General features: G+C 42.2%; 1 protein-coding gene across 1 annotated transcript; it reads left to right on the top strand.

The window, feature by feature from the left end:
- Nucleotides 1–1622: 1622 nt before the first annotated feature.
- Nucleotides 1623–9880, top strand: ckap2l (cytoskeleton associated protein 2-like). Its single transcript, XM_080434466.1, has 9 exons — nucleotides 1623–1803; nucleotides 2706–2772; nucleotides 2858–2918; nucleotides 3664–5120; nucleotides 6264–6462; nucleotides 6910–7068; nucleotides 7395–7455; nucleotides 7836–8016; nucleotides 9182–9880. The coding sequence occupies exons 1-9, from the start codon at nucleotides 1758–1760 to the stop codon at nucleotides 9480–9482; spliced, it is 2532 nt and encodes an 843-aa protein (XP_080290592.1). The 5' UTR covers nucleotides 1623–1757; the 3' UTR covers nucleotides 9483–9880.
- The last annotated feature ends 4558 nt before the right edge of the window (nucleotides 9881–14438 follow it).

The raw sequence follows: 14438 nt of genomic DNA, 5'->3' as shown, positions 1-14438 counted from the left end.
CCATCACCATTGATAATGCTGTGGTGACCTCAACTCGGACTGCGAAGAATCTGGGTGTGACCCTGGACGATCAACTGACGTTCTCGGCAAACATCGCATCAGTGACGAGGTCCTGCAGATTCCTGCTCTACAACATCAGGAGGATTCGCCCCTTCCTCACGGAGAAGGCAGCCCAGGTGCTCATCCAGGCTCTCGTCATCTCCCGCCTGGACTACTGCAACTCCCTCCTTGCTGGTGCTCCGGCATCCGCCATCAAACCCCTGGAGCTTGTTCAGAAAGCTGCGGCTCGTCTGGTGTTCAACCGCCCCAAGTTCTCCCACACAACCATCCTTCTCCGCTCTCTACACTGGCTCCCCGTAGCGGCTCGCATCCAGTTCAAAACCCTGGTGCTAGCCTATAGGGCAGTGAAAGGAACAGCTCCTTCCTACCTCCGGGCTATGGTCGATGCCTACACCCCTGCCCGACCACTTCGGTCTGCCACCTCGGGGCGACTGATTGCCTCGTCACTCAAGGGTCCTTCTGGCCGATCCACACGGTCACGACTCTTTTCTGTTCTGGCCCCACAGTGGTGGAATGAACTTCCCACTGATGTTAGGACAGCAGAGTCACTGCCCATATTTCGCCGCAGACTGAAAACCCACCTCTTCAGGAAACACTACCCTTCCTCTCTGCCTGACCTACTTGTTGTTAACTAGTTGTACGAACGCTTGTTTTCTATTGCTGTATTGTTTATTGGATTATTGGATTGTTTATTGGATCTTGTTTAGTCGATACACTTATTTGTTTTAGCTCATGCTCATTTGATTTAGCTATTTTGTCTCATCTGTTTAAGGAAATAGGTAGCTGATATATTGCACTTTTACCTTAGCGCTAGGTATACTCTTGGTTGCTTGTTTTTGCAGAAAATGCACTAAAGACTTCTGGTGATTAGTAGTTTTCGTTCCCTACCTATGTTGAATACACTTATTGTAAGTCGCTTTGGATAAAAGCGTCTGCTAAATGACTGTAATGTAATGTAATGTAATGATCATGGACTTCATTAACATTTTGGAAGTATTTTGACAAATACAGGGGGATCCCAATGTTGTGGTGTATCTTGAAGACCAGGCCCATAGCAAGTTGCTGTACTCTGTCCTCAACCCTTTTGCGGGTAGTTGCGGGTTGCGTTTTTTTGGGCTTGTTTCAAAAGTGTACTTGCTTATTTAGGCTTGCTTCCAAAAGTTGTTAATTATTATTTTAACCAGTGGTTCTCAAATAATTTCATGAAAATGTTCTGTGTCATGGAGCATTTGTGTTGTTAGAATCTTTCAAAAATATATTCCAAATTTTCCACATTTTATTGCAAGAGTTTTTTTTTTTTTTTATAGCAGATCTACAAGCTCACAATGAACTTGACTTGTAGGTCTGCTATTTTCAGATAGCCAATGCAAAAGTGCTCATATGGCCTAAGTTGCTTCTTTTAGGCCAATCTGGGAACCCATCGCCAAATAAAAAGGAATAACAGCGCCCTCTGCTGTTTTTTTACTCTTGAGAGATTACTTTTAGGCTTGTTTCTCTCACAATATATGGCAACACTGTTAACCCGGCCGTTTCAAAAGCATTCACAGCGGCGATTGTATGCGCATGGTATGTGAGAGTGTAAACAAAACAGTTAGGCTCCTATAGTACCGAACCGCCAACATTCAGCTAACAACAGCTAACCGTTTAGTTGCACCCGATCAGCGAAAGAGAAGATAAAACCTCGGGCTCTAGTGATCATGGACGAAGGGGAGACCGTGGCGGAGCAGGAACTTAGCAGAAAAGGTAGCCAGTTGAGTTGGCCAGCTGGCTAAGATAAGCTAGCTAGCTACTGTTAACGTTAGTAATGTTATGGTTAACCACACATGATTACATTATTACAAGCACGGAGTGCAGAGTGTGCGTCCGTGACCGTGAGATTCGTCAAACTTTAGTTAGGCCTAATCTCGTTCATTGATGATCTAACGTGTTCTGTTTTGAAATTGATCTTTTTGAGCTGAGTCTATGGCTGCAGGGGTGAAATCCTCTATCTGTGTAACTGTGTCCAGATACCCATCATTTGAATCCAAAGTGTCCTGTCATATATACTCTTATGGGGTTACAAAAACGAGAATAATCACGATGACTAGTGAAGGAAACTTAGTTTTTTTTCTAACTCTAGAAGTTAGAAAATGTAACTTCATTGAATTAAATGACGTGCTCAAGAGAATATAATGTATACATTGAATTATTAGGGGAACAAATACATGTCACATAATCAGATAATTGTCCACCTGAATGAGTCAAATGGTCAGGCTGTACTTGATCTAAATAATAAAACAATGATTTCAATTTGTACAAAGAAGAAAACTCACAAAACTATCCCAAGTTCCCAACACTTGTAGCAGCTGAGTCCACTCACTGAGCAGTTGGAATGTACTGCTTGGACAATGCTTATGAATAGGAGAACTTAGGACAATGTGGTTGATTTAACCATATGGACCCTGGCGTCCCTTTTCTGGGCAGGCCTACATTCAGCAAAATTGGCCGATCTACAAGCTCTTATTAACATGTGGGTCTGCATTTTTTTGGAGAAGAGATTTGGTGTACGGGGGGAAAGGGGGTGGGCCAAGTATTAACCCTGTGGACCCCGGTCAACCAAGTATATAGAGTTTAAGTACATATGTGTCTGTTTTTGTCTGTCACAGATATACGGAAGCAGAAGTTAATGGAATACTTGGCAGCGAAGGGGAGGCTGAAACCGCCCAACTCTAAGTAAGATAACTGTGTATTCATGATTCATGATTGACATCTTTATTTTCCTTCACACATCTAACGTTGATTTAATTTACCTCCTCAGGCCATATCTCCGTGATGGACATGAGGCTAAGAAGCCTGCTATGGCCACAGTAAAGCCTACCGTAAGTGTAATGCACGCTGTCTCTTGTTTTATTAAGTTATTTATTTTCCCTCTTTCTATTTGTATTGTATTTTGAAAATAACAGTAGTAGTTTGTGCCAGCTGTGGGAGGCAAGCCATAAAACAAACAGGCAACCAGTGGAGAGAGACCAGGATCATGGGTGTAATGTGTTCACGTCTCGAGTTAAAAGCCTAGCAGGAATTTGGACAAGACATGAGTTTGTTTTCTGCAGAAGTCCAGAGTACAAGGAATTGCAGTTATTTAACCAAGATGAGATAGAAAAATGGATGATCTTTTCAAGGTCAGCAGGATAGAAGACCATCTCCGCTTTTTAAAAATGTTTATTTTGAATTATGAATGGCTCTGACATGAAAAATCGCTCAGCATAGAAAACGATTTAATAACAAAGAACACCATGAACCCGGTTTGGCGGACAGCAATCATGGCTTCATTGAGAGTACTGTAAATGTTAAGTTATTGTAGGGGTGTACATCTCTGACCTCATCGATTTGATCAGTGCATTTTACTCCCCTAGTGGGAGAAGTCATTTGGTTCATATTTTATCACATTGTAAGTGATTGAATTTCACAAGCTTTAGTTCCATTGAACTCTTTATCATGAAGAGCAATGTTTCCGATTTAGACTCCTCTGTAAGAACCTGCCATTCAGTATAAATACATACTTGTGAACGGGTTTACTTGACAGCATGTGTAACAGTTGGTATTTTCTTTTTATTCCTTTCACAGTCAGCCAAGAGTAAAGAGAACCAGGCTCCAAATGCAGCCAATATGAGAAATGAAGCCCAAAAAGTCCAACCTGGGATCACTAAGGGAGCTTCACAGCCCTCAAGAACAAACATACTTGGATTGAGTGAAAATGCAGCGCAGACAAGAAAATACACTATTGCATCCTTAAAATCCAACCTTAATGCAGCCAATAAACCCAAAAATCAGCTTATTGTGGGAATTAAACCACCCGTTCGCTATAGTTCATCCAAGTCCCTTTCAAACATTCCCCGCCCAACTGCATCACAGCCAAATTACCGAGCCAGTAGGGCTACACGTGCAGCCAAATCAGGCCTCCAGGTGACGTGCAGTTCCAGAATGAGCCTTGGCCCCATTGCCAAAACCAGAACTGGACTCATTCCTGCTGTGCTGCAGCCTAGAGCCACCATCCCAACAGCAACCACCACTACCAGCTCCACAGCTAACAGAGGACACTCCAATAATACCACAAGATTAGTCTCATCAGCTGCCCAAAAATCCACCTTGGCTCGAGGGAAACCATTTTCCACCACAGTTGGTCTCAAGCATACAAGAACCACGGCCACTGGGGCTTCAGTTACTGGCATTAAAAGTAAGACACTGAACAAGACTGTTTCAAAACCACCTCCCGTCAAATCTCTTAAGCCATCACTTCAAACGGCATTCAAAGCGACATCCACCAGGTCCACAACAGCATCCGTCAAGCCACATCAGAATGAGAGAGTGACAAAATCCATAAAATCAGTTCAATTGTCAAAGAAGGCTTCAGAGCACAGATCTGCGGTTGAAGGGACTGGTAATGCCCAACCACAAAAGGTTGGCTCAGGAGGATCCTCTAGGGCAGGAGGCCAACGGCAGAACACAGTGTCGAACAGGACCACACATACTGCCTGGCTGAAAGAGAAAGACGAGGTGCATAGAGGGACGGACAACAAGAGTGCTATTGATTCAAAGAAAGAATCCCATCATAATCGACCTCCTGCTGCATTCAAAGCAACATGCGTCTCCACCAGACCCACAACAGCACCCACCAAGCCAGATCAGAAGGGGAGAGTGACAAAATATGCTAAATCAGTTCAACCATCAAAGAAGGCTTCAGAGCACAGATCTGGGGTTGAAGGGACAGTTGATGCCCAATCACAGAAGGTTGGCTCCGGAGGAACTTCCGAGGCAGGAGGCCAACGGCAGAACACCGTTTCAAAGAGGGCCACGCATACTGTCGAGCAGAAAGACAAGGTGCATGGAGGAGCGAGTAATAACAAGAGAGAAGAGTGTACAAAAAGAGCTGGTATTCCATATGTACCTCAGACATTGCCACGGCGTGCGAAGAGTCTCAGTCTGGTGGAATGGGCCACAGATACGAAGACCCCAAAAGCACAGGCCACAGTGATGCCTCAGACAGAGAAACATAACTTGACAGCAGCCCAGGAAGAGAGAATGTAAGTTTATTTCCTCTCACATACAGTGTTGTGCACAGAGATGTCCATGACACTATACTCATCAAATTATTGTTGTTGCTAAACACAAATAATACTCAAAGCCAGAGTTCACATTTAAGTCGTTTTACTTATAGCAAGCCTCAGATCCTCTGGAAGTTTAAATGCAGTTTAAATGCTGTCTCTATGTTTTGCTCTGACTCAGGGAACAGTTTGCAAACCAGTCTCAGATGAACTGAGACTTGTGAGCGGTCATAATTTAAGAACAAATCAGATATATTTTGGCCCTAAATCATTGCGTCTGGAACTACTTGAGTGAAAGGTTCAATAAAGCCCTGCTTCAGCAGCTCAGATTGCGCTAAATGTTTGGGTGGTCAAATAGTATTTCAGGGATTAATGTCATAGACCGTTGCACCCATGAAACTACATGTTTAAAACCTCTTAATGTTTGTGTCTAATAACGTGTGGGTGAGTCTCCCACAAGTAGTGCCAAAACGATTGCCCACGATATGGGCTGCCGTCATTAGCACTATATTTGTCCTGACTCAAAGTGCCATTATGTGAAACTACGATGATGTTTTTTATTGGTTGTGGGAGAGTGGCAACTCAAAATAAGAGTAACGCTTAAGTGTGGACAGATGAGACATTTTCATCTCATCATACAGTTGGAGTTGAAGTTACATTTGGTGCGCTTCAGTTTACATTTTCTTGTAAGATGCATATTGCATACAGATTCATTTTGAAATCCAATCAGGTTATAGGTTAATTATGATACATACATTTACTAACAAATTGATCAGATGCTACATAACAGGTGACATAAGTATTAGACCATTATCACTGGTCAGGTAACGCCTTACCTATTTTCTTATTTTAGAATTAATATTAATTTAAAGGAATAAATTGGTCCTTTGTCAAATTAACTTAAATATCACAAACATACCACTCTGGGTCTGAGGCAAGAACATATTGGCACTTTAACCTCTTTGTGGTTTAATCTATTATTATTATAGCACTCTATTATATAGCAAGTTTTTGGGTGGGGGGGCTATTAAAGTTTAAATTGGTGTCTTTAAATTATTAGGCAGAAACTCGGAAATATCCAAATAATCTTCAGCTTTGTCCCTTCTATTGTTTGTTCTAAAGGCGAAAGCTCCGGGAATGGCGGGAAGCTAAGGGCATCTCTTACAAGCGTCCTCCGATGCAGGTGAAGCCTCCTCAGGTCAGGCGTACTGTGGCGTTGCCACAGCCCTACTGGACCAACATGGACGATGACGATGACACCCGAGCCCTGATCTGTGCTGTGGACAGGTCCCTGGCTGACTGTGTCAAACTGCTGGAAGAGGTACTTGTTCACAAATAACATGGAAGTGCCAGTAATTTAAGACTGTTAGCTTTTGGGCTGCTTTCAGTCTCCAGTTCAAAGTAGTTTCAGACTGCAGACAAAATTGTGACTCACTGGCTTTGAAATGATATGCTCCACTTCCACTTTTCCTATGTTCTATTATATATGTGAACTACCCTATATATTTTGTTGTAAATAGGGAAAATAGACAATTTACAAGCTCTGCTATTTTCACTGAATGTCCAGAATAAGGATGCTAGGGTTCATGTGGTTAATAATAACGATAATAAATCAATGCCATGATGCAAAACTGCCCGTCTGTGACATTGTATCCCTATATTGTCATTTGTTTTGTTCCGTGAATTCTGAAGAACTTTCTTCAGAGACATGCAGGGTGTGTTTATCTCTGAACTAGGTTTGTTTATTGATGTTGGTATGCTCCCACAGGGTTGCCTCACAGAACAGGTTCTGGAACACCTCTCTCGTTTGCCTGCGATGGCTCAGAAATTTGCCAAGTACTGGATCTGTAAGGCCCGCCTGATGGAGCGACAGGGCAACCTTGAAGTCCTGCCCATGTTTGAGGAGGCTGTGCGTGTAGTTCTGGAGGTAAGTGTCCAGTGCTCTGAGCATCACCAGTCATTCATCTCTGTTACTAGCTGTAAACCCAATTAATTAAACTGAGTTTGCATTTTAACAAACAAATATCACTTACCCTACCTTAACACGCACACAATGTGTTTTAATTTTTCTGGTCCAGAAACCTTATCCGCTCTTAAGTTTTACATGTGAAGATCATTGCCAAAGCATTTCATGATAGTGTCACAGATGCATCATCACACCCACAGTGTTCATCTGGTGATAATGGAATGGTAGCCATATCAATATGATCTGTATTTGTCTTTCACTTGTACAATCTTTCTCCTTTGCTGTAGCCTGTGGACGGGCTGCGTGATGTCGTGTTTGATATCCTGAAGAAAAAGGATGACATTCAAGGTCAGGATGCTGTACAGTACACACCAGTAGTTGAATTGATGCCTTCCAAATAATCTCCTTGAAATGGGTGTATTGCACTCTCACCTCTCTCCTGTTTTAGTTTTAAGTCCGTAGTATTACATGTCCCCAGTCTATGGTACATCATCCAATATTTTACTTGCCCTGTGCCTCATGCTATATTGGCTGATCATCCCTGGCATCACCATGACTTATTTGATTATTAAGAGCATTATTATCCTCGTAATGGAAATGCAAACGGCTTTCTTTATCTTAATCCTGTTCCTTGACAGCCTATATATTTCCAGGAGTAGGGTATTGTGTCAGATCCACCCAATTTATGGTGGTTAATGGACACATTTGACTTGACTTTTTGTCCCCAGGTCGTGCATGCACACCTCAAGAACTGCAGAAGCAGGAGAAGTCACCCGTACAGGGGCACAATTCTTCTGAGGCTGCAGTAACCCCCACATTTACCCCAAATCATCTCAGAGCACGCATCTATGGGGAAAAAAGCAGCTCATCTATGATCAAGTACAAAATCACATCAACGCTGACTCCGAGGTATGTGATTGACCCTCCTTTTCAAGGCCTTCCACATGTATAGTAGCTTCACAAAGTCAGATAAATTCTCACAACCTCAGTTTTCAAACCGGGTACAGCTGCGCGAAGGACTATAGCAGCCCTGTACCCTTACTCGGTTTAGCAAGAGGCTGATTTACCAGATGGCTATGCCCATTCTACATCATGACAGTTGACTGGTTAACCACCTGAACCCTAGCATCCCTACTAGAGCAAATGTTCACAGAAAATAGCAGATCTATAAGCTCGCAACACAGTGCAAAGAAGAGCGGGCCAAGTACATAGCCGACCCCTGTTTACTAAGTACTAGTTGTAAGTATAGAGGATTTCAGTGGTTATGGATGATCCAGTTGTATGCAAAGTAATTTTGGTCTATGCCCATTGACAATATCCTTGGGCTGACTTTGTGAGGCTGCCTGAACAATTTAGAATCTACTGCATGACTGTTTAACCACAATAAACCTAGCCTCTCTATGCTGGGCATGCCATAATTGGTGAAATGGATGAACATCCTGTTACAGATCTACAAGCTCTCAATGCTAAACTTATAGATGGTCTATTTTCGGTAAAGTGTTTTGGAGCAGGGGAAATAAGCAGGGGGCCAAGTACAGAACCCCCGGGGGACCCGGGTCAATGATGTGCATATAGGGTTAAGTGGTTAATTCCTCCAGAGGGTGAATCATGTGAAACTGAACAGCACTAATATGGCAGAGGAAATGTGCAATTCAGTGAAGTTTGCTGGTGTCATCTTCTTGGTAATGTGGTTATGCTACTCTTATATGTGAAGCAGATTTCCTACGTTGCTTTCTCCAAAGGTGCCTTTAAAATGTTTAATTAGGCCCCATTTGTCAGCCCTATCTATTAGCTTCACTCGTTATAAATAAAAGGGCATTAAAATCATAGGCACAAGTTTCTGACGAGCAACATTCCCAGCCGGCTGTTTCCAGGGTCTGGCTGAACTATGTTATAATAAAGGTTATAATTATGAACAGTCAATGTCAGTACTTGGAAAATCTGCTAAACACCAAATCCAAATAATTGTACATGCATTGTTAAACACAATGACCTTTACCCAGATATTCCAATGAAAGACAGAAATATTTGGATGTGAACAATTATAATCATTTTTCTCTTGCTCTGCCTGCAGTGGCAAGCAGAGGGAGCCAGTGCGGGTCAATGGCCAGGAGGTGCGCTTCATCACTCCCGTGAGACGCTCTGTAAGAATCGAGGGGGCGTCTCTTCGCTACCCGGCCTCCCTCCAAGACCACGACATCTGTGTGTCCACCTACAATGACCTCATGGTCCAGGAAGAGCAAGAGGAGGACAGAGATGGGGAGGCGAGAGAAGCTAGCCCATCCATCCATGGCACTCCCATGTACGTCTACATGGAGAACGAAGCCCTGAAAGACAAGGTGCATGTACAGCTATTTACCAACGATGATGATTAAAGGGCTTGATATACTTAATTGTGCACGGTTTCACGCACCAAAAATAGCCATTTAGCTATTTTAGGTGCGCACCGCCGCACAAAACCAGGTATAAATCAGCCATAACGAGGACTACAGAGTCGTTGGTTTCAGACATTCATACTTTTTCCTCCCCTTTTTTTTTTACTGGCTTGTGTTTATTGTGTTTGTAATATACTCCTTCTAACCAAGGGAAAAGTATCTTGCACTAATTGGCTGTCTGCCTATAAAAAGAAAATCAGTTTGAGAAATTGTATATTTTGTTGAAATGTTTTATGGTAAAAAGCCTTTGTTAAGGCAGTTTTATACATTGTGGTGATGTACAGTATGATTTCTTTTTTCTACTGTCTTGTGTTTTTTGCGTTTGTGAACTTTATTTGGTCATTGTTTTCTTTTATAAAAGAAATGCATGTACATAGTTATGTATAAAACATGTTTCGTACAGGGACTTTGACTTTCTTTCCATATCAGTCCACGCCTTAAAACTTACACCCTATATAAATGTTGTTGATTGGGCCCTCTACCTTTTTTCCTATACACCAAATGTCTTTGCCGAAAATAGCCGATCTACAAAATCACAACGCATCGCGTTGCAAGCTAGTAGATCGGCGGTTTTCGTTCGCCGAATGTTTGCCTGCTATGACATGCTTAGAATAGGGACGCTGTGGGTTCACGTGCTTGCGTGACAAAAACAATGATGTAACCTTGACAAAAATGCTGCAATAAAAGTTTGTGTTTAATCGCTTTATTCAAGTTTCAGTTGAAGTTGATTTTAATATCATACTGAAATGAATGGAAAACATCTGGGAAATGGTCAGCGATAATGCCAAGTATACAGTGAAACATAGTCGATAACCTAAATATCCCAGACCAACTGGTATGGTCCTTAACTAGGGCTAGGTGGCAAAATCTAATATCACAATTCTTTTACCAAATAACTATTATGATGATAATGTATTTGTGACAATAATTTATACATAGATATATGAAATCAAATGGGACTTGAGTGATTAAATCCAGGAAAAGACGACAATTAACCTCTGCTTTACACATACTACTCATACTGTAGGATAATATCCTGTGCCCCATGTTGTTTTATACTGACAGTGTACACATGTATGTTGAACCTGGCACTGTCAGGTTTAACATGGCAGTGACTTGACCTGTCTGTTATAAGGTTGTTTTGACCTTTATCTTTTTGCTAGAGTTTCTTTGTTTTTTTGGTTTGTTTTTTAAGTAGCTAACAATAATGTGAAAATAACATAATTTGTTTTATGTCCCATTAGAGAATGGGACATGGGATCTCATTCACAAATATATATATTTTTTTAAACCGTTCTTAAAAGGTGTTTATGAATAGCCTCCGATTTAATTCATACTTTGAAAAGCAGCTAGTCTCGACACTTGCACGTAATATTTTATTGTTTATATTTTTTCTATTATTGAATGAGGATTTATTGCACTGTCCTGTTTGAAAGTTGAAACCGGTTTGTTTCCTTATTACAGGTGATACACAGGCTATAGAGGCTATACACACTTAGTAAGTGTCTAAGTGTCACTTACACACTTACTGTCATGTAGAAAGTTATGTCACTGACACGTTGGAGGATTATTATAGATATTTCCTTACGTTTCAACACCTACAGAGAGCTCCACTCATTATGTTCAAATTCCTGATATACATTTAGGCTTAAACAACCTTAAACCCAATGTATATGCGTTGTGAGCTTGTACATCTTCTATTTTCGGTGCACAACGCATGCCATGAATTAAGCATTATACTGTAGAGGTGAGGTGATTTCATCATTCACTATGATTTCACAGGAGGTGAGATCAGGGAAACTGGAGTGAGAAAAGCTTTTAACTTCTATCTGTTGCCCCCGTGTGGCATGAGGTGGTATTGACATGAGGTGGATGACAGTTCTATCAAAGATGTTGAGGTCATTCTCCCCCAGGTATGTGTGTGTGTGTGCGCACACGTTTGCTGATGTAGGCTGTGTGTGTAACACTTGCAAAATTTAGCTAAGATCCTCGTTGTGCAAAAATCCCTTATCCAAGTGTGCGTGCGTGAGGTGTGTTCAACATAGGTGTGTGTGTGTGTATAGTATATTAAGGGAGAGAGAAAAATCCAGAGGCAACCAAGTGTCATGCAGTTTAGTGCAGCCCTCAGCAACTGGGTGAAATCAAGCCGGTGGTGTTCTCCATTCATGCATGGGATTAGGATGATGATGTGTCATGCGCAAAGAAAATGTACAGTTTGTGTGTGAGCCAAGTGCAAGCATCTCAGCCCAGCACATTCCCCACACATGGCAACACGGGCTAAAAATAGCTTAGAAGCCCCCTCATTCACTACTATAGGATATTTGCTCGGCAGGCACAGGATCACCCCTTCCATCACAGACTGCTACAATCACTCACTACCAAACCTCCTTTCTTCGTCATTTTTACGCCTCCCATTTCTTTTCACCCACTTTTTCCCCCTCATTCTCACCCCCTCCCATCCCTCCATTTGTCCCTAGCACCTCACACTCTTTCTTTCTCTCTCTCCCTCCCTCTCTTCCTCTGTCTCTCTGTTTGGTGCCTCTGGGCTTGGATTGGCGAGCCTGTTGCCAGGGGGCAGTGGTGATGTTTTTCATCAGGCAGAGTATTAAGGCAAATTAAAGAGGAAACCCAGCAGGGGGGCTTTCACCAAGCTAGGGTGCCACCTCTCTCACACTACTCTCCCCTCTCTCATACACCATTCTTGCACAATGGTGCAGGAATAGGGATCATTTAGCAGAATATCTTCGTGTATATCTTGTCTGTCTGTCTGTCGGTCTCTCTCTCACACACTTACTTACACTCATGTAATATGTAGTAATAATGTATTACTTTACTAACCACAAACTGCTCTCTCACTTCTCGATCTCATCACAGGTGGTATACCAGCACCAGCACCAGCACAATATCTGCAGGGTAGCATGGTGGGTCAGTGGATAGCACTGTTGCCTTTTAGCAAGGTCCATAGTTTGAACCTGATTGGGGCCTTTCTGTATGGAGTTAGCTGCCCACTGCTCCAAATAGTTGACCACTTATAACCAGATGTCCCTATTGTGTCATTACATGTCATTACAGGCAGAGGTTATATTCTACTATAATCCTACTACAAAATAAGATTATGAAATGAGGAAACCTTTGTCTGCCCCCCATTCTGTCTTTCCTCATACATTTTTCTCCTTAGTGGGTTGACCAATCGACTGGGTATTTGTGGCATATGCAGGGACATAGGAAACAGAGAGAGCGAGAGAGAAGCAAAATTGTAAAGTTCTTTGATTTAAACACATAGTAAGCAGCAGACCTAGCCAGCCTGGGCTAAACGTAGACTATATAGACTTGGTGCACCAATATGTACTGTATATGTGTGTGGTTGGCGAATGGTACTTTTATACAGTTACTCATGTATTTTTCTCCTCACTAGTTTGGCATAACTATCTGAAATTGATTGAAGCTGATTTTTACCTTTTCCTAATTGTAAGCAGTTTATTAGCATCTTTGCCATAGTCTATGGGGATCTGTACTTCCAGTTGTGGTCCCAAGTCTAAGTCTTGCACAGTTTGGGTGCAGAATATGGACTTTACAAACATGTACAAAAATAGCTACAATCTCGATACTTGTAGATTGGCTATTTTAACTATTTTTTAAAGTAGGGCTTAAGTGGTTAGGAGTTAAAGGGATACTTCACTTTCACATAAAATAAACATTAAAAATAAATATTAAAAAAAAATGAAAGAAGTTATGGCAAAATAAAGGCCCCCTCACACATTAGTAGGACACTCTAATGCGTGAGGGGGCCGTGATTTTTCCATTACTTTTGTCATTTATTTTTAATATATTTTTTAAATGTTTATTTTATGTGAAAGTGAAGTATCCCTTTAAGACAATAAAACTAAATTATTAAATACATTATTAAATAATTTAATAAAACAAATACATTATTTGTGTGATTTTTTTGTTGCCTCTGTCCCTTCCTCACACTACTGAGCAGTACAGTAACTCCCTCTCTCCCTCAGTCCCCTGCACTCCATGACTGCTGCCTGACCGGTGATGGACAGGCGGCTCAGTGAGACATGTATCTCTGGAGCAGGCCAGCAGGGCACCCAGGCCATGTGAAATAATCCCTTCTTTCACTGGCACAGCGCCCAGTGTGGTATTACATGCCCTTGAGCTGTCCCCTCTCTCGCTCTCTCTCTCTCTCACACTCTCTCTCACACACACACACACACACACACACACACACACACACACACACACACTATTCATCACTCAGTGCTCGGAAAGGTCACAGAGGCTGTGTGTAACGTTCAGGGGAGGGGTAACCAGGGGTGTAAGTGAATGAAAGTGTGTGTGTGTGCGCGTGCATGCAGGGAATGGAGAGAGACAGTGGCCGTGCGTGGCGTGCATTACAGTACATGGCTATGTAGAGGAAGTGGAATAAGCTGTAGTGGATTTAGCATCCTTGTCGTGGCTGCAATCGCGGATCACATGATGCACCGATGACACATTGTAGAAACACAACGCACACACCGAGCCTTTTAAATAGACAGGACGCGTTACCTTCTTAACACCGCCGCTTACCAAACCGTCATTACCGTGGCTCCATCCTATAGCCATGGCCTCACTGCTTCACACAGTCGTGCTGCAGATTTATTGTAGGGATGAAGCGCGGTGATGAGTTTTCAAGGTCACTGGGCATATGCAGGCTTCCTGTTGATGGTACATTTAAGCTTGCACAAGGCTTTCATTGACTGCACAGCAGCAGTTGGTTTCTGGCACAGAAAAGATGAATAGCGCTCATCTTTTTCAAAAGGTTTGAGCCTAAATCATCACTCAGATATACTCATCCCAAGTCAATTGTCTCTGGCTTATACAGCGCTTTCAGCTGCAATACCAAAACGTCCT

The sequence above is a fragment of the Gymnoscopelus braueri genome (genome assembly GCF_963280865.1).
Source record: "Gymnoscopelus braueri genome assembly, chromosome: 7".
Classification (NCBI taxonomy): domain Eukaryota; kingdom Metazoa; phylum Chordata; class Actinopteri; order Myctophiformes; family Myctophidae; genus Gymnoscopelus; species Gymnoscopelus braueri.
This window is presented reverse-complemented; position numbering and strand designations above follow the sequence as displayed.